Genomic DNA, 20,290 nt, shown 5'->3' with positions numbered 1-20,290 from the left:
AAGGAAGGGAGGGAGGGAGGGAGGGAGGGAAAGAAAGAAGGAAAGAAAGAAAGAAAGAAAGAAAGAAAGAAAGAAAGAAAGAAAGAAAGAAAGATACAGCAGGGAGCATATGGCTCAGCATTGGTGCACTTGTCTTGCATGTATTAAGGCCTTAGGTTTGATCCCCAAGCTCACTAAATCAGGGGGAAAAAATGGCACTAAGGTTTAGGTGCAAATAACATGTACGCATTTAGCCCACACTGCTAAGTGCCATGTCAGGCAGGAATGGGTCATCCCCATGTGCCACCCTCAACAGAGTTCAGATCTGGTCAGAGAAAAACGGGCACCAGAGCATCATGGGAATGAAGACTGACTAGCAGCTGGTTCCCACCGAGACAGCCAGGAGCCTGCAGTTCATTTGTCACCAGAAATGGTGTCAGGAGAGAAGGCTTGGTGCTGAGATTCACTTTTCCAGCCAGAGAGCAATCCTGATTGTGTGAACTTCGGCTCCCTGATGGTGGAGGTCCCCTAACGTCTCATCCTCAGGGCCTGTTGTATCAATCCTGACCTGTGTGTCCAGGATGTGTCCACTGGTCTATTGCCATTCCCTGCTAGAACGTATGTTTGGATCTCTGTGTCCCCGAAATTTGCAGATGCCAGTGGCCCTGATTACCCCAGTGGACCCCACCTTCGTCACCCTTTCACCAGAAGCTTCCATAAGGTGAAGGAAGATTTCCAGCAGAAAGAGGAATGATGGCTTGTTCCACATAGTGTCCACTTAGGGTCCCTTTCCTGCCTCCATGGGTTGCTCTGCAGTTCAAATGGACCCCTGAGAAGTGGAATGAACCTGTGTCCTTTTTTTCAGGCTGGTTCTACCTGGAGGAGAATGGGAATCTGAAGTGAGCCTGGGCTCTGCCAGTTTATTTCTCTTGTATTTAGTCTTAGATGAAAGCCTGGGGATGTGGCCATGGGAGCTTCTGCCCCCTTTGGCCTCAGAGCCCTGCTCCCAACTCTGACAGCCCAGTTGTCTTAGGATACCCAAACAAAATCCTCTCACATGCTTTTGGGGGCATGCCAGGAAGTATTCAGGGGACCATGTGGTTCCAGGATCGAACCAGGGGCTCCTGCATACAAAGCTTGTGCTTCAGCCCCTCAGCCTGTCTCCAAAAGACATTTCAGAATCATTTTTTGGTTTGCAGAGGGGGCACTTCCAGCAGTGCTCAGGGCTTATTCCTGTCTCTGCATTCAGGGATCACTCCTGGCAATGCTCAAAGTGATTGGATGCCATCACTTTGGCATCAAACCCAGGGCAGCCATATGCGAGGCATCTCTTCAGCCCCTGAAATCCTCCTAAAATGCGTATTTGTCTTTTTGTTTTGCACGGGTCCACACTCGCCTCTGTCCCGAGCCTTCTCTGCTCATATTTGTGATTTTTTTTCTTTTTGGGTCACACTTAGTGATGCACAGGGGTACAGGGGTTACTCCTGGCTCTGCACTCTGGAATTAATCCTGGCAGTGCTCAGGGGACCATATGGGATGCTGGGAATTGAACCCAGGTCGGCCACATGCAATGCAAACGGCCTACTTGCTGTGCTACCGCTCCAGCCCCTGTGATTCTTGTCTTCATTCCTAACCCGTAGGTTTAATCATGACCGTGAGCAAACCCTGTTATTTTGGAAACCTCCTTCTGGGGATCGTGGGTGTGGACGTGAACCTGGCGTACATCCTTGAAGATGTGACTTATTACCAAGACTCTCTGGCTTCCTACACTTTTCTCATCGATGACAAAGGTAAAGAAGGAAGGGTTTCTCTCATGCAATCTGGAGAGTGTCGATGCTCGTACCCAGCAAGTGGGAGGAAGCGAGTATTCATCAACTTGTCGTGACTAGCCCCGCTCCTGTGTAGAGTGCTAGAATGAATGAATCTACGCCTTTGTGTGTTGGTATCTGTAAACGGGCTGTTAGACTCGAGGATTGAACAATGCGTAAATGGGATATTTCCCTTTATTGATGTATTTCGGTGTGCTCAGGGAACCCCATGGTACCCTGAAGTACGTGTGAAGCATGCACTTTAATGCTAGGAGTACTTTCCAGACACTACACGTGTACACCCCAGCTGCAGATGTTGTTTCATTTTGGAGCTACACCCAGCTCGATGAGCAGAGCATTCTGGCATTTCTCGAGGACCATGTAATGCCTGGGATCAAACCTGGACGCAGGCATGCAGGATCTGTGAGCTTTGAACTCTTGTGCCCAGCGCCCCCATCCCCCCACAGAATGTTCTTGATTAGACAGATGTTGACTAATTCAAGACATCTCCCTATACTTCAATAGCTTTATGCAAATAAAAAACTCATAAAATACATTTTGTTTTGATTGGACGGTAACTTAGAAACAAAGAGATTGCATGCTGGGCAAGCATCCCGGAAGATCCCACGTTTCAAATCTCTGACAGGCTCTTGATTAGGATCGGTGCTTCCTACGTGTTTCCCCATGGCGTGTAACTTCCTTTTCTTGTTTCAGGATATACCCTCATGCATCCATCTCTTACCAGGCCCTACTTACTCTCAGAGCCTCCTCTTCATACTGACATCATTCACTATGAAAATATTCCAAAATTTGAGCTGGTGCGGCAAAATATCCTCAGGTAAGGCAAAAGTGAGGGGTCGTGGTGGTTTGGTTTTGCTCCGAGAAGAGATACCCATCTAGGTCAAAGAGGAATGGCTATTATGGGAGATGTAACAAGTATATTAATCATTTTAATGAGCTCGCAAGTGTAGGCATCGTTTTCCCCTTATGATCAGTAGCCAACATTGTGTTTGTATCGAAGATAAGGTCTCCCAGAACTGTGGTTTGAGCAGAACATCTTGTAAATCAAGGACTGTGTTCATATCAACTTTGGAATGGTGCAATGAAATAAATCTTTCACTGTTGAAAATTTAAAAAAAAATGTTCTGTTTATACCAATTTTGAAAAGTGTTTGCAAAAGGCAAAGTTGGGTTTAGGACCGAGCCCAAAAGACTACTTGGAAAGCTAGTGTTTGCTCCTAGTTCATAAACGGTCGATTGCAACCTTTCCCAACCTTGCTGCATTGTTTTGTGCTCACCCATACCTATGGGTTTTAAATCAGTGACTGAGGGATTTGAGGCGAGTTTGTCTCAGAAAGAAAAAATCAGAAAGAAGGAGCAGGGTGTCAGGAAGAACAGGAACTGTTTTCGTAGTAGAGCGGACAGGAGGCTTTATGGCCAGAACGTCTCCTGCGAGATGCAGAGCCATGGGCTCATTGCTTTCCGATCAGGAGGGAGCCCTGACCCTGGCGCCTGCTGCTCTCACTGGCTGCATTCTGTTCCCTCTTGCACCTGCAGCCTCCCGCTGGGCAGCCAGATCCTCGCCGTGCCCGTCAATTCCTCCCTGTCTTGGCACATCAGCAAGCTGCGGGAAGCCGGGAAAGAGGCCTACAACGTGAGCTACGCCTGGAAAATGGTGAGTGAGGCCATGCGGCTCTGCAGGGCCAGATCGGGGCCTTGTCAGTATTTGAAAGTGATTGGTTTCTTTTTCTTTTTTTTTTTTTTTCCTTTCTTTTTTGGACCATGTGGGACACCAGGGATTGAACTTGGGTCGGCTGCGTGGAAGGCAAAAGCCCTACCCACTGTACTATGGCTCTGGCCCCAGTGATTGGTTTTCTTTGTACGGGTCCTTTACCTCCTTTGTTAAGCTGATTCCAAGGTACTTTTTTTCCCTTTTGTTTTTAATTTTAACTTTTTGGGTCACACCCAACATTGCACAGGGGTTGCTCCTGGCTCTGCACTCAGGAATTACACCTGTCAGTGCTCGGGGGACCATTTGGGATGCTGGGAATTGAACCCAGTCAGCCGTGTACAAGGCAAACGCCCTACCTGCTGTGCCATTGCTACAGCCCCGGTACTTGATTTTTTGAGGCATGATTGTGACTGGCAAGCTACCCATGGCGTATTCCATATGCCAGAAACAATAGCAGTAACAAGTCTCATTCCCCTAACCCTGGAAGAGCCTCCAGTACATTGGGAAAGATGAGTAGGGGGAGGCTGCTAAAATCTCAGGGCTAGGACGAATGGAGATATTACTGGCGCCAGCTCGAGTAAATTGATGAACAGTGGGATGACAGTGATCCAGTGATTGTGAACGGGATTTTTTTTTTCATATCCCTTTCTTCTCTCTCATCATTTGCCTACAGGAAAGCCATGGACTTTTAGGTATTGATTTTATAGCATGTGACTTTACTATACAAGTCTATTTTTCTAGGAGCATCTTGGTAAAGGCTTGAGGGTTCTGTAAAGACAGTATCATGTCATCTGCAAATAGTGAGAGCTTGATTTCTTCCTTTCCTATTTTTATGCCCATAATGTCTTTTTCTTGCCTAACTGCTATGGCAAGTGCTTCTAGTACTATATTGAATAGAAGTGATGAGAGTGGGCATCCTTGTCTTGTCCCTGATCTTAGAGGGAAGGCTCTTAATTTTTTTCCCCATTGAGAATAATGCTTGCCACAGGCTTGTGATAGATGGCTTTGACTATATTGAGGAACGTTCCTTCAATTCCCTTTTGCTGAGAGTTTTCATCATAAATGGGTGCTGGATTTGGAGGGCTGGAAAGATAGTACAGCATGTAGGGTGTTCTCCTGGCACTGGATTCCACCCCCGGACCACAGGTAGAAGGTTCCCTGCGCACTGCTGGGTGTGGTCCCAAAACAAAACAAAAGCTGTGCCATCTCCCTGGCTGTGCCCAGAGTCTTCACTCCACACTCTGCTCGGAGTTTTCTTGCTTCCTGGAGTATCAAATGGCATCAGTATTTCTAAAAGGGATCTGGGAGCAACAGAATCATAAAGGAGACTGTTTCAGAGGCTTAATGACTTTACAAGCTGACGTTGACATATTATGGGCAGTGGTACAGATTGGAGGAGAGTCCAATCTGTTTTGAAATTTGGGGTCAGCTCATTTTTTTGTATTTTTAAGAATGACTCTATAGGGGCTGGAGGGATAGTACAGGGGGTCAGGCACTCACTTTACACCCTGGTTCCATCTCTGGTACTGCATTTGGTTCCCAAGGCACCACCCAGGTTGATCCCTGAGTACCTCTAGACGTGGCCCTAAAACAAATAAAAAGAATAATTATGCCACTGCCCTTCTATTTATATTCGTATACTGTTTCTTTTTTTTCTTTTTTTTTTTTTTTTTTTTTTTTTGCTTTTTGGGTCACACACAGCGATGCACGAGGGTTACTCCTGGCTCTGCACTCAGGAATCACTCCTGGCGGTGCTCAGGGGACCATATGGGATGCTGGGAATCGAACCCAGATTGACTGCGTGCAAGGCAAACGCCCTACCCGCTGTGCTATCTCTCCAGCCCCTGTTTCATTTTTTTTTTTATACTAGAAATTGTAGACCAGCATCAGAAATCTTAATTGAAAAAAATGGGGATTTTTTAATTTTTTATTTGAAGTTGAAAATTGTTTCTCTCTGGCAGCTTATTCTGGATGAAAGTGGCTCGATTATATCCTGGGAAATAGCGTATTGGGGGTGGGGAGAGGTGGGTTTGGGGTTTTTTTTTTTTTTTGGTCGCCCTCCCTCCCCACAGGAGAAGGGACACACCTGGTGGTGCCCAGGGCTTCTGAGCTCTGTGCTCAGGGATCACTTGGGGAATCATAAGAGGTGTTCAGGATCGAACTGGGTCAGCTGTGTGCAAGGCAAGAGTTTAAGATTGTTCGGGCTGGAGCAATAGCACAGCAGGTAGGGCGTTTGCCTTGCATGCAGCAGACCCAGGTTCGATTCCCAGCATCCCATATGGTCCCCCTGAGCACCGCCAGGAGCAATTCCTGAGTGCATGAGCCAGGAGTAACCCTGTGCATCGCCAGGTGTGACCCAAAAAGCAAAAAAAAAAAAAAAAAAAAAAAGAGTTTAAGGTTTTTTGCTTTGGTGGTTTTTTGTTTTGTTTGTTTTTTCATTTTTTTTGGGGGGGGGGAGTTTTGCTTTTTTGGTGTTGCCAGGAATCGAATGCATAACTTCAAACATGCAAGGCAAGTACGGTACTATTGGGCCGCATTCCTGGCCCATCGGCCTTTCTAAGACCACGTTTGCTGGGAATAATTTAACTTTACATCTCAGAAAGAAAGTGTCTTCAGGAGGAGCCAGAACAATCTATCAGCAGCTACAGGACACTTGCCTTACACGTGGCTGGCCCGGGTTTGATCCCCGGCACCCCATAGGGTCCCCCAAGACCTGTCAGGAGTGGTCCCTGAGCACTTAGCCAGGAATTCACTTCAAAGAAAAAAAGAAATTATTTTCATGAGATAGTTTTTCTTGTGGCTGGAGAAATAATAAAGGGATCAAGATGCTTGCCTTGCACATGGCTGTCCCTGGTTTGAGCTTTAGTACTCCGAGCACTGAGCCAGGAGTAAGCCCTTAGCACTACTGGTATGTCCCGACCCCTCTTCCTCCCCCCTCGCCCCCAAATGTTTTTTCTTTGGTAATTCTGGTAAATTCCACTGACTCAGCACTAACCAAATGGAGGTAATCAGATCAATCTTTTGAGAGTGATTATTCATAGATATGATTTACATCCTCAGTGTTCTGAAACCATCAAATGGATTGCCCTAAGGCAGGGGGAAAATGGCCATTAATAATGAGATTAATGACTAAGAGGCTTACCTGGTTACCCAGCAATAGGGGCAAATAATTTTTAAGCTCTCTTTATTTCCTTCCAGGGAGCAAGTAGGTACACTTCTTGTCCTAAGGAATACAGTGGTTTCTCCCACTAATTACAGCCCACATAGATTTAATTTATGAGGGAAATAATTGCTAAACCACTTAGTATCCATAGGCACAGCAGTCCTAGTGGTCTGTTTATATGGATTAATTTACATCTTAATTCAGAGATTACTGGGATGAGAGCCAGTATAGCAGGTAAAGAAAGGCACAACTTTTGCCTCAAATGTTGCCACATAAGGTCCCCCATGCACGGAGTCAGGAGTCAGTCTTTATTTATTTATTTATTTATTTATTTATTTTTAGTGAATCACCATGAGGTACAGTTACAGACTTACGAACTTTTGTGCTTATGTTTCAGTCATACAGTAATTGAGTACCCATCCCTCTACCAGTATCCATTCTCCACCAACAATATTCCCAGTATCCCTCCCACCACCACCTCCCCCCACCCCCGCCTCTGTGGCAGGCATATTCCCTTTTACTCTCTTTGGGTGTTGTGGTTTGCAATAGAGGTATTAAGTGGCCATCATGCTCAGTCTATAGTCTACTTTCAGCACACATCTCCCCTCCCAAGCGGGCCCTCCAAGCATCCTTGACTTGGTGGTCCCTTCTCTATCTGAGCTGCCTTTTCCCCCAGCATGCGAGGCCGGCTGCCAGGAGTAAGTCTTGAGCACCACTGGGTGTGGCCAAAAGAAATCACACAAATTAAAATAATGAGAGATTATGCTAGCCTTGGGAAAGACTACCCCCCACCCCACCCCACTTCCTGAGTATAAGCTCAGTTTGTCTCATGGCATTTGCAGGAACGAAAGGAAGAATTAACCGACAAAGGTATTTGAACACTCTTGTGTCTCACAGGGATGGTTTCCTGCAGAACATGAGTCCTCTGGGCATCCAATGACAAGAGCTTTCCAGTCCTGGCCAGTTTGTCTTGGAGTATCCAGCTCCTTAAAGCTGGCCCTGTGGGTTTTCAGCTAACCAGGCTTCTAAGGACCCTTATGGAAACTGGTTTTGCTTCCTCGCTAAGGACCAATGGAGCTGTTTGGGGAAGCTTAGGCTAACTTTATTTCCTCTTCCGGAATAGATCCAGTTACAAAATGATCTTCTGGTTGTTCTGGCCAAGATTTTGTCTCAGGTTCTTTTGTGGATGTGCAACATTCAGCAGAAGCAACTCCAAGAATGATTCTGAGTAACAAGAAAGGGGAGATGGGCAAGTCTGTTCCAGAACTGTCCCCTTCCTGATGTGCTAGGTGAAAGAAGAGGTTCAGGTGCTAATCTAATTGAATATCCCTGGCAGCAGACTTGAAAGCAATGCCAGGAAAATGTGAATATCTTCTGTTTTCACGACGATTCCACATAAACCCTAAATTCCCCTTAGCTCTAAACCCACCTCATTCCAAAAATGAGTTTGCTCAGGAAGTAAATCCTTTCAGCTTTTTCTCTGACTTTCCTTTAATTCAGCTAAGCTGGCTATCACTCCCTTGATTTACTTACAAACCATTTCTGAAATAGTTTCCATCTGTCTCCTTGGAGAACTTGAGTTTTCTTGTATATTTAAATCGGAGTAGCTTGACTTGGCTCCGGATTTTTTGGTGATATCTTTCTCATCAAAGTCTACTCAGGCATCCATTTCTAGGATCACCGTGAACTTGAAAGTACCCGTTAACCAGAGAGCTGGCACAGAGATGACGGCCTTTGCCTTGTAGGCAGTCGCTCCCTGGTTCGATCCTGGCACCACATAGTTCTCAAGCTCCACTAGGTGTGACCCTGATATTCTCCATGCCACAAGGCCCAGACAGCAGTCCTCCTTTGGGTCGGCTAGCTGAGGATCACTGAGAGGGGGAGTCCCCCGCTCCAAGCCTCATTAATAGGCGTTTATTAAACGAAGGTATAGCACACACACCATCCATGGTCTGAAATGATGACGCAATAAGGAGCTTTGTAGGGTTGGGGTTTTGCCACGTGTCCGAGATCCTGGTCAGCTCCAGCCAAGAATCGAATGTGTTGTTGGTAGGGAATGGAATGAATACGCCAGTATCTGCTGCTGGGTTTTCCAAAGTGTGAATTCACATTGGCTTTCAATATAGTTACCTCATAGAACACTCACTGCAAAAGTCCACTCTACAGTTTCTTAAAATGTGTTCCAAACCCAAAGAGAAATAAGAGTATTCTTTAGCCTGTTGCAGACTGGGTCCACTATTATGGTTTGTTTGTTTGATTTTGTTTTGAGGACATACTGGGCAATGCTCAAGGGTTACTCCTGGCTCTGCACTCAAATTATTCCTGGTGGTGCTTGGGGGATCATATGGGGTGCCAGGAATGGAACTCAAGTCAGCTGTGTGCAAAGCAAGTGCCCTATCTGCTATATTATCTTTCCAGCCCTAGGTCCCTATTCTTTTTTTTTTTCCTTTTTGAGTCACACCCGGTGATGCCTCGGGGTGCTCCTTTCTCCCTTCTCTGTGCTTGGGAATTACTCCTGGCGGTGCTCAGGGGACCATCTGGGATGCTAGGGTTTGAACCCGGGTCGGCCACATGCAAGGCAAACGCCCTCCTTGCTGTGTTATCGCTCCAGCCCATGGGTCCATTATTCAGTGGGCAAGGGAGTCACAGTTTCAAGGACTTTTTCTAATCCTCTCATTAAAACCATGATTTTGTGTTTCGTCCATGAATTTCCCTCCTACCAAGAGGAAAATAGAAAATATCATCCCTTGCCATGACACATTCTCTATTATGCCCATTGTCATGCTTTGCGTTCACGTACCCTTTTTTTATTTTTTTAGGTGCAAGATACTTCATTCATTCTCTGTATTGTGGTGATACAACCGGAAATCCCTGTCAAACAGCTGAAGAATCTCAACACCATCCCCAGCAGCAAGCTGCTCTACCATCGCTTGGACCTCCTGGGCCAGCCTAGCGCTTGCCTGCACTTCAAACAGCTGGCAACCCTCGGTAATGCTGCTCCTGTGCCCACCACCACCAAACCCATCCTAGAGATCAGTTTATTTTCTTATTTTTTATTTGTTTTTTTTTTACATTTTCTTTTTTTTTAAATTTTTATTGATTGATTGATTGATTGATTCACCATGAGGTACAGTAACAAAACTTTCATGTTTGAGCTTTGATCATACAGTCATTAAATAGCCATCCCTTCACCAGTGCACGTTTTCCACCACCAAAATCCCCAGTCTACCCTCCACAACTCTATACCTCCCCCTGCCTATGTGGCAGACAATTTGCACAATACTTTCTTTCTTTACTTTAGTTACCTTCAATATTTTGAGACCAGTCCCACCACCCCTTATACCTGCCGAAAAGGCAGTGCTAGACAATGTGTTTTGCATTGCTTGTTATGGATACAATATAATGTTCATATATAGTGCAATGGACATTGCTAAAGTGGGCACCAGTAATGTCTCCACTGTGGGACTTGTTGTTAACCATTGCATATCAAATACACAATGGATAGCTTGCCAGCTCTGCTGTGCGGGCGGGATACTCTTGGTAGCTTGCTGGGCTCTCCAAGAGGGACAGAGGAATCGAACCTGGGTCAGCCGCATGCAAGGCAAACACCTTACCCACTGTACATTACAAAAAAAAAATGATGTTTTATGCACATCTGTCCAGTTCAGGGTGCAAATATCAACAAAGCCTGCCTGCATCTTGCTGTGTTTGGGGCTCTGCCGTAGGATGCTGCTGGTGTTTCCTCTAAGGATGGATCATTCTCTGGAAACCAGCAAGGGTACCGGAAGGAGGGGAGAGCGAGCCAGTCCAAAAAGAAACATTGAACATTAAACTGGGTCAATTGAGGCAGCTTCTCTGGGCTAAGGAGAGAAACAAAAATCAAAATAGGGTTCCCAAGAGGTGGTTTCTAAGAGCTGGAACTGTTCCCCTGGGCTTCTCACCGCATACACACAGGCTTTCTATGAGCCGGGGACCCGGGGGATCCTGAGATATTCCCAGGGGCCACAAGTGAAAGTAGCATCAATGGGGAGTCAGTGCAGAAGGCTAGGTGGGCAACCAGTAGGACAGGGGCCACAGGGAGGCAACGAGGTGGGAAGGGGGCCACAGTCAGAAAAGGGTGAGAAACTCTGGTTTGGAGAATAAAGTCCTAACTCTGCCCTCAGCTTGGGTTTCCTGTCATTAGAGTGGACCCACCTCTGGAACTCTGTGGTATCACCGACAAGGTTAGGTGGGGTTTTTATTTTGTTTGTTTGCTTTTCTTTGGCTTTTTTGGGTCACAGTCAGTGATACACAGGGGTTACTCCTGGCTCATACACTCAGCAATTACTCCTGGCAGTGCTTGGGGGACCATATGAGATGCTGGGAATTGAACCCGGGTCAGCTGTGTGCGAGGCCAATGCCCTCCCCACGCTCCGGCCCCCAGTCGCCCACATGTAGGTATGTGTCAGCACATGGTCTTCTTTTCCTCATTCCAGCTCCTCCTAGTGCTTTGTTTTCCTCAGGGAAAGTCTTGAAGCCACTGTCCCAGGGACAGCTGGGCAGGGCCCCCACCATCAAGCCTGTGGGGGCACTTGGGGTCTCACACCTGCTTCATACCCTTCTCTTTTAGAAAGTCCCACCGTCATGCTGTCGGCCGGCAGCTTCTCCTCACCCTACGAACACCTCAGCCAGCCAGAGACGAAGCGCATGGTGGAGCACTACACCGCCTACCTCAGCGACAACACCCGCCTCATCGCCAACCCGGGCCTCAAAGTGAGTGCTGGTATAGAACCCCATGTCATGCTGACACCCCCCCCCCATCCCTCCGGGGCACTTCGGCAGGGGCATTGGTAGCTGGGCATCTTTGAAGTGGTAAGTCCAGCTCCCCAGAGCCAGAAAGACAGGGTGTATGGCCCAGCAGGGGCTGGCCGGGGCCATCAGCAGTGACCCCTCTGATGGATTAGGATTAAGGCCTGGGCTGACACAGACAAAGAATGTTTGAGGCACCCAGGAGCCCGGGCTAGTGGTGGGGTGGCCTGTTGCTGAGGTTGGTTGGGTATGATTTACACTTAAGGGAAATGTTCTCAGCCTTCCCCCCCCCCCACCCCCCAGAGAAAAGAAATGCCCCTCCTATCAGACAAGATAAAATGGCTAAAGTTTAGGGAGTGCAGAGATGTGAACCAGGGGTCTGTGTGTTCGAATTCGAACTCGTAAGATTCTGCATCACCACCCGCTTCAACACAGAACGCCTGGCGAAACCAAACAGTGAAGTGAATCCCACATTGACTCTGTCTCATCAGCTTTTGTTTCCACCAAGTTTGGCCACGTCCATCTGCTGTGGAAGGATTGTCTGAGAAGTAATTGGGCTTGGCTCCGCTGCAAGGGAGCTTTGGGAAGGGCTGCCAGCCGTCCAATCTCTTTTCAAGAGTCTTAAAGCATCCCCGCATGTCTCCCTTTGTCTCTCAGTTCTCTGTCAGAAATGAAGTCATGGCTACCAGCCACGTCACAGATGAATGGATGACACAGATGGAAATGAGTAGCCTGAACCCTTACATTGTCCGCCGTTACATAGCAACGCCCAATGGTGTCCTCAGAATTTACCCTGGCTCACTCATGGACAAAGCATTTGATCCCACTAGGAGACAATGGTGAGTTTTTTTCGGGGCTTCCATTATCAAAGGTTGCCCTCCCGCCCCCCAACCCCCTCCAGCGACCCCCAATCCTGGAGAGTCTTGGAAACTACATACAACAAAGCAACTTAAGGCAGTCACATGAAAGAAGATACTTTCTGTGAAAACAAGTTTTTTAAAAATTTTTTTTAGTATCTTATTACTAACTGCTTTGTGGTTTTCTTTTGTGTGCTGTGTTTTTACCTCCTTGCTGAAATTTTGAGACTGGGGGCCAGAGCAATAGTGCAGTGGATAAGGCGTTTGCCTTGCACACACCAGAGCCGGGTTCAATCCCCAGCACCCTATATGGTTCCCAAGCGCCCACCAGGAGTGATTGCTGAGTGCAGAGCCAGGAGTAAGCCCTGAGCACTGCCAGGTGTGGCCTCTCCTAAAAAAAGAATGAAATTTTTTTAAACGATAAAGCTCCCTGTTAAAACATTTAAATTCCTGGGGGGGGTTCGTTTGATCCCTACCTGTATGCAGTATTCCCATAGTATAGATTGAATTTCTCTGCACATAGTTGGAGTATCAAATCATCACACACGAATATTTTACCTTATTTTTAAAAACGATATGCATAAATTCAAAAGCACCTTTGCATTTGGGGCTTTCTTTCCCTCTGGTTTTTAAAACCAGAGCAGGTAGGTTGCATAGTTGGGAGGCAACTGGACCCAGAAGTTTGAATTTCTTGGGCTGTGCTGCTTATAACCGGCTAGCTCCAGTTCCTGCTTTGTCACTCATTCTATCTACTAAGGAAGCATGTTTTAAGTGCTGACATATTAGTTTCGTTCCATTGATCATTTTCTTTTTATTTTAACCTATAAAACAGCTACACATTAGAATTTCTTTAAAACTCATCTATATACTGAGTTCAGTGTCTTATATTTTTTTTTGTAGGGGGTGGAGGGGTAGGTCCTCTAAAGTGGCATTTTGGTGGCCCAGGATGACTCTTAACCAACTAAGCCCAGCCTTCTATGTGAGGATCTCAGGATGCAGTGCTGCCTGGGGTGTTGTGGTTCCCAAGGGGTTGTGGTGACGTTCAGGGGCCCATGAGGTACTGGAAGTCAAACTCTGGTCAGGCATATGACTCGTGCACCCTAACCTCTGCACAGTCTCCCGACTGCTCAGTGCCTCTTTGAAAAGAATTTCGAGATTTTTTTTTTTGGATTTGGTTTTGGTTTTGGTTTTGGTTTTGTTTTGGGGCCACAACCAGAGATGCTCGGGGGGGTGACTCCTGCTTGCTCTGCACTTAAGAAGTATTCCTGGCAGTGGTCAGGGAACCATATGGGATGCTGGGAATCGAACCCGGGTCGGCCACATACAAGGCAAATGCTCTACCTGCTGTACTATCACTCTGGCCCCCAGAATTTCATGATTTCTTAATCTGTTGTGTTGATGGAACTGTCAGACGTAGAAGGTACGAATCAAGCTGGGGAAAGAGATAGCAGTTAGGACGCAAGCCTCAACCCAGGTTTGATCCCCAGCACCACCTGACCTCTTGCGCATTACCAGGTGGATCCCTATTAAAGTGGCTTGGGTTGGCCCATGCCTCTCAGAACCTAAGAGCGTCACATCCTTGGGACTTGCACAAAACTTTCAGCCAGGGGGCCATAGTACAGCAGATAGGGCATTTGCCTTGCATGCAGCCAACATAGGTGTGATCCCCACCACTCCATACAGTCCCTGAATTCACAAGGAGTGATCTCTGAGCACAGAACCAGGATTAAGCCCTGAGCACTGCTCAGTGAGCACCCCTCCCCCATAAAAACAAAAAAATACTGAGTATCTCCAGGAGTGGCCCATGAGCCCCATAGCAATTTATAGAACACCCCTACCCCAGAGAAAAAGCATCGAAAATCCCATAGATTCTCATATTACGTGTGCACAGTTTGTAATGAAGATGTTTCGAGTAACAAATTTATTATCCTTCCACGGTGTTGGATAGTTTCTGCATCCTAAGCTGACATGGAGGTCTGCTCTCACCAGGTACCTGCACGCCGTCGCTAACCCCGGCCTGATTTCTCTCACTGGCCCTTACTTAGATGTCGGAGGAGCTGGCTATGTCGTGACCATCAGTCACACGATTCATTCTTCCAGGTAAGAGTTTTGTTTTTTTCTGGGCCGGAGAAATAGTACAGCAGGTAGGGCACGTGCCTTGCTTAGGACTCACCCGAATCAGCCCCCAGCACCTGAGCACCACCATCTTTTTTTTTTTCCATGTCTTTGTATCAAGGGTATTTTTGAAGCTTTGAACAGAATGAGAGCCAAACTCAGTAGCAAAATTAGGGCCTTAGCAGAGAACCCACTCACTGCTGAGGATGGCGGAGATTCATCTGCATGCCTGGCCATCACCAGATTGCACATCTGGTTGCAGTACTTGTACACTCAGCCATAGTGCTGCCTGACCTCACACACAGCTGGCTACGGTGCTCTGTCTCCACACTAGGACTCACACAATAGAGCTTCCAGGACCCACCCAATACAGCTGCCAGGGCTTACGCAATATAGCTGCCAGGACCCACACCACACGGCTGCCAGGACCATGCGATGTGCGTGTGGAAGGACCAGGGAGCATACGCATGGCTTCCCCTTAAAACAGAGGGGGTGCCTTTGACCCTGAGCCAGCCCAGACCCCACAGGCTGGGAGTTTGAGTTTCATTTTAGATTCCGCAGCCTTCCTCCCGATGTCTGTAAAGTGGAGATTTTTCCTCCCTCCTAAGGCTGCCATGTGCTTGAATCCACGAGTCGCTCTTAGCTCTGTTCTCGGCTGCCCTGATGTTGCTTTCAGAGAGGGAAACAGTTGTGAGATTTAGTGGAGCCGTTTGTAAAACTGCCAGCCTTAAAGCCACACGAGTGGCCCTAGGATCCGGACAGCAGTACCAAAATATATTTTCCTCGACAAAGAACATTTGTTGTTTGTTGTTTCTGCTTGCTTGTTTTCTGGTTGTGGGGGGCACATCCTGCAGAGCACAGGGGCTAAGCCCAGCTCTGTGCCTCAGGGTCACTCCAAAGACCACTCACTCGCTGGGATTGAACCCAGGCCTCCTGCAAGCCAAGCTTGTGCCTCTGCCCACTGGGCTATCTCCTTGGCCCTATTTGGTTTTGGTTTGATTTGGGGGCCACACCCGGCTCAGATCAGGACTTATTCCTGGCTCTGCACTCAGGAACTACACCTGGTGGTGCTAAGGGGACCATTTGGTGTGCTGGGGATCAAACCCAGCTCGTCCACTGTTCTATCTCTCCAAGCCCCTCATCTGGGGTTTTGTTGGTGCTGCAGTGGTGGATTGAACCCAGGATCCCACATATGCAATGCTTAAGCTCTGCCACTGAGCTAAATCCCTTTTCCTAAAGGATAATTTTTAGTGGGGAAAAAAAAAGTTCCAAGACATTAGATAATATCCTATTAGATCATAGTACAGGAGATCTCATTGGAGGTAAGCGCTTGCCTTGCATGTAGTGGACCCCGATTCAGTTCCCAGTACTATATATGGTCCCCTGAACACTGCCAAATATGACTCCCCTAAATTCCCCCTCTTATGGGGCTGGAGTTATAGCACAGCAGGTAGGGAGTTTGCCTAGCACACGGCCGACCCACATTCGATTCCCAGCATCCCATATAGTCCCCTAAGCACCGCCAGGAGTGATTCCTGAGTGCAAAGCCTGGAGTGACCCCTGAGCATCGCTGGGTGTGACCCAAAAATAAAATAAAATAAATTCCCCCTTCGAAAGTTTCACGGCATTAAATTTATTGCCTCCTATTTGTGTTAGACCCTAAAGACTAATTGGAATTGTTCTTTGTCTTGTCTTTGTACTGACTTTTGAAGAATAAAAAAAGCAGGGGGGTGGAGAGATAGTACAGTGGATGGGGTGCATGCCTTGCAGGTGGCCAACCTGAGCTCAATCCCCGGCATCCCAAGCACAGCCAGAAATGATTCCTGAGTGCTGAGTCAGGAGTAACCCCTGAGCATTGCCAGTGTGGTCCAGAAACAAACAAAAATGGATTTTGAATATATTAAATGCCAGTTTCACTGTAAATATATTTAGAGTAATTTCTATTTTCTGCTCTAGAGGTTTCAGAATTTGAGCTGCAAGCGCACACTGAATTGTTGAGTAGTCAGGCTAGTGGCTAGTGGACTTGGCGTTTTAATCCGTTCATTATTATAGAAATTGCTGTTTTTCCCTAACAACCAGGAAAAAACCTTCATTTGAGTGATACCTGTAATGATGCCTGGGAGTCGATGGAAGACAGATTGTCTTGCTTAACTCTATGCTGTTCCTTGGAGCTCATTATATATCAAATGATTGACAGTCTGCAGAATTCTAATGCCAGTTCGGCGGGAGCGAGAGTCAGGAGGCAGTCCTGAGTGGCATTTCAATGTCACGGCCTATGTCTCTGCGGAGCGCCAGGCGCCACTGCAGAGAAATGTCGATCCCTTTGTGGGTCACTGCCTCTGTTTGGCTCTGTCAGCTGCTCCCCAAGTCGAAGATTTCCCGTATAAACAAGTAAACACTCATCTCGAGCAGAACTTTTGGATGTTTTCATGAGCAGACCATCTGGTAGGCAGCCGCCTCCTCGAGGCTGAGTAGCAAGGCTTGTCATCTTCCCCAGGGATTGAGTCACTGGAGAAAAAGGATGAAAAGGTGGTTTCTGCGAGGGGAGTTCGGTCGCCTGGGTCTATGACCAGGAAAGGGACAGAATGGCTTTTCAAAGATGTGGGGCAGGGCCAGACCACAGGGGTCCTGGTTAGTCTTTGACAATCCACCTCCTTGGTCATTCTCAGAAGCCATTAGCTTTTGCTTCTGAACAGTCTTTTGTCGGAGGGTGGGGGGGAAAAAAAAACCTCAAGAAGCTGCAGTTTTGTACTTACATGCAAAAATACATATATGTGGAAATGCTTGTGATTTTGTGGATGGATGGGTGGATTTTTATTGCGTTTTTTTATGGCATCAGTCTAAATGCACCATGATAGAAATATGGAATCCTCTGTTAGAAAGACTCCTATTTGGGCTGGAGTGATAGCACAGCAGGTAAGGCATTTGCCTTGCACGCAGCCTACTGGGGTTCGATTCCCAGCATCCCATATGGTCCCCCAAGCACCACCAGGAGTAATTCCTGAGTGCATGAGCCAGGTGTAGCCCAAAAAGAAAAAGAAAGAAAGATCCCTCTTCAATTCCTTAATTGCATTATATTTGATGCTATGTGTAATTTGTAGCAGGTAAGCTTTTGTGTGTAACAAGAGGGGGAAATGATCACTTTAGCCCTGAATCTGTTCACCTGATTGAAAATGAGGCTGTGTTACTGGAATAAGCAGCTACTTTTGCTTTACGTAATATTCAGTCCTGTGGATTCGATCCATTAAACACTTTGCTTTAGCTGCTTATGGTTTTATTAAAGCTATTACTTGGGGCCAGCATATGGTTTAGTGGCAAAAAGCATGCCTCCCACTCCAGGAAGCCTGAATTCTAGCCCCACAACTGCAAAAACTAGACTGTGTAAAGCTGTGTATTTTCCACATGACATAGTTTAGAATGCAAGTCAGCCACAACTTTTGGTTTTCCACCAAAAGCAACTGTAGTTTGAATGTACGGGTTGAGCTCTACAGATCGACTTTCTTGTAGTGATTATTACCAATGAGTTTAGCCTCACAAGCCACATTTAGATTCCTCTTAAGATATAATCCCTCCCCTTTAAAAAGTAGATTTGGGGGCCAGAGCAATAGTCTAGCAGATAGGGCACTTGCCTTGCATGCAGACAACCAAGTTTCATTTCTCTGCATCTCATATGGTCCCCCAAACCCTCCAGGAGTGATCCCTGGGTACAGAGCCTAGGGTAAATCCTTAGCATCACCGTGTGTGGCCCCAAAATAAATAAAATTAAAAGTAAATTTGAAGCAGAGAGAAAATACAGGGATTAAGGTACATGCCTTGCATGTGTTGACCCCAGTTTGATCCTCAATACCTCATATGATTTCCCCCAATCACCTCTAGAAGTGACCGTTGAACAAGGAGCTAGAAGCCCCAGAGCACTATTGAGTGTAGCCTGAACCACCCCCACTGCACCCCCTGTCAAAAAATAGAACAAAATAAAATATAAGACTTGCCATTTGTTCGTACGGCTGTCTACATAATTTCCTTTCTTCCTTCCTTCGCGTTCCTCAGCTGTCAAAGAGAATTTTCAGGAGCCTGTCTCAAGTGATTATATAAGAAGCGCCTTAGAAAATCAACATTTAAAAACCAATATAAAGCACCCACTCAGGGCTTCGTGAATTTTAAGTTTTGCTGATGGTCCCTGACCTTTCCAGTGTAAAACCGGCGCGATAGGGCCTGAACTAAACTGATACTGTGAGAATTCTAGCCACTGCGTGCAAAATGCTACAGTGACAGTCACGTGCACCTCTGATGTCGTGGTGCCTTCCACGCCCCTATCATCATTGTGCCTTCATTTTGTGGCCTTGAGCAGGTCAGAGTGCAGACTCGATGGCATGCTGGTGCTTGGCGAACGCGGAAGCGTTCCTCGTTTGTGCAGGTTTTTAGAAGCAGTTTGGCTGAGAGAGCAGCCGGCTCACTTCTCCTGGCTCCTTTCTCGCTGAGTCTTGAAAATTTAGCTGAGCTTCAGGGCAATCTTTGGGGCCTGGGACTCTGCATTCTTTGGAAACTGACAATGCTGGTAGAGATAAGGACACAGGGTCAGTGACCGAGGGACTGAGTAGAAACTCCTCCTATGAAAATCCCACAGTAGTACTATATCCAGTTGTGCTTCGATTTTCTGGTCAGGTTTGATTTTTCTATGATCTTTATGAGTTGCCATGGTAACGGTGTACCTTTCTGAAAAGCAGGTAAGAAAAAGAAATTTGTGGATTCAAGATGTAAACCTGGGCAGTATGTCTGCTTTGGGCATGCTGATCAACCCCCCTTGGAGCAGCTGTCAGTCCCACCTGGGGGGTTTAGAAAAAAAATTCATTTGTCCCTAAAAATCGTGGGGTTTTGTTTCTGTTTTTGTTTTCTTTTTCATAGAGATCACGATGATATTGTAGCAAGAACCGGTTTCGTGTGCTGGTCTCTAGTACAAATCAAAGATGATCGGTTTCGTTTGAGTCTTTCAAGCCTTCTAAGCCTAATTTTTAATTTAGAGGATGGGAAGTAGAATTCTTTCCCAGCAGCTACACAGGGAACTGAATTTATTATATGAAATCCTTGGAGATCTCGAATGCTGAGCAGATCTGAGAAGCCGTGGTGAACTCTAGTGGTTGGAAGCGATGCTTGGGAGCTAGAGGCTCTGGCTTTAAATTCTTTATTTTTTTTCCTTTTCGGGTCACACCGGGCAGTGTACAGGGGTTACTTCTGGCTCATGCACTCAGGAATTACTCCTGACGGTGCTGGGGCACCATATGGGATGCTGGGAATTGAACCCAGGTGGGCTCCTTGCAAGGCAAATGCCCTACCCACTGTTTAAAATCTTTAGCTTTAAAATCTTTTTCCACTCCTTATTCACTATACGACCTGGGCCAGATACTGAAATCTGCCCACATCGCTGTTTCCTAGATCTAATAATGCCTCCTAAGACTTAATGCGAGAAATAACTGAAATTCTCTGTCCTCAAATGCCCAGCGTGCCTTTAAATGATGAGCATTCAGCACATGGAATCTCTTGCTGTTCTAATCAGGAATGTTGCTTGGACTTGTGGACAATCAAGGTCAGGTCAGACTTTTGAGTGAGACTTCAGCTGCGTGATTAGATGCCAGCAGCATGATTAGATGCCAAGCACAAATCTGCCATTTCCCCAGAGAGAGTTGAGGTTTCAGCACTAGCAATAAGGGCTGTTTGAGGTCGCGGCATCTCAGAACTCCCCCCACCCAACCCCGCGCCCCACCTTGTGCCAAGCATAGTTTTGGTACCCTGATAGAAAGTTCATTTTTGGATCATTGTTCCTTTTTCTATTATTTGTTTTGTTTTGTTTTGTT

At 46.7% G+C, this 20,290-nt stretch overlaps 1 protein-coding gene across 1 annotated transcript in view; it reads left to right on the top strand.

The window, feature by feature from the left end:
* Positions 1–20,290, top strand: part of CACHD1 (cache domain containing 1) — a 242,097-nt gene that overhangs the window by 197,385 nt on the left and 24,422 nt on the right. Inside the window, exons 10-16 of the mRNA XM_056122231.1 lie at positions 1,620–1,769; positions 2,502–2,625; positions 3,344–3,461; positions 9,501–9,669; positions 11,291–11,433; positions 12,127–12,308; positions 14,316–14,426. Coding sequence (XP_055978206.1) covers positions 1,620–1,769; positions 2,502–2,625; positions 3,344–3,461; positions 9,501–9,669; positions 11,291–11,433; positions 12,127–12,308; positions 14,316–14,426 — 997 coding nt within the window. The remainder of the gene's footprint in view (positions 1–1,619; positions 1,770–2,501; positions 2,626–3,343; positions 3,462–9,500; positions 9,670–11,290; positions 11,434–12,126; positions 12,309–14,315; positions 14,427–20,290) is intronic.

The sequence above is a fragment of the Sorex fumeus genome, unplaced genomic scaffold, assembly GCF_029834395.1.
Source record: "Sorex fumeus unplaced genomic scaffold, SorFum_2.1 ptg000045l, whole genome shotgun sequence".
NCBI lineage: Eukaryota > Metazoa > Chordata > Mammalia > Eulipotyphla > Soricidae > Sorex > Sorex fumeus.
This window is presented reverse-complemented; position numbering and strand designations above follow the sequence as displayed.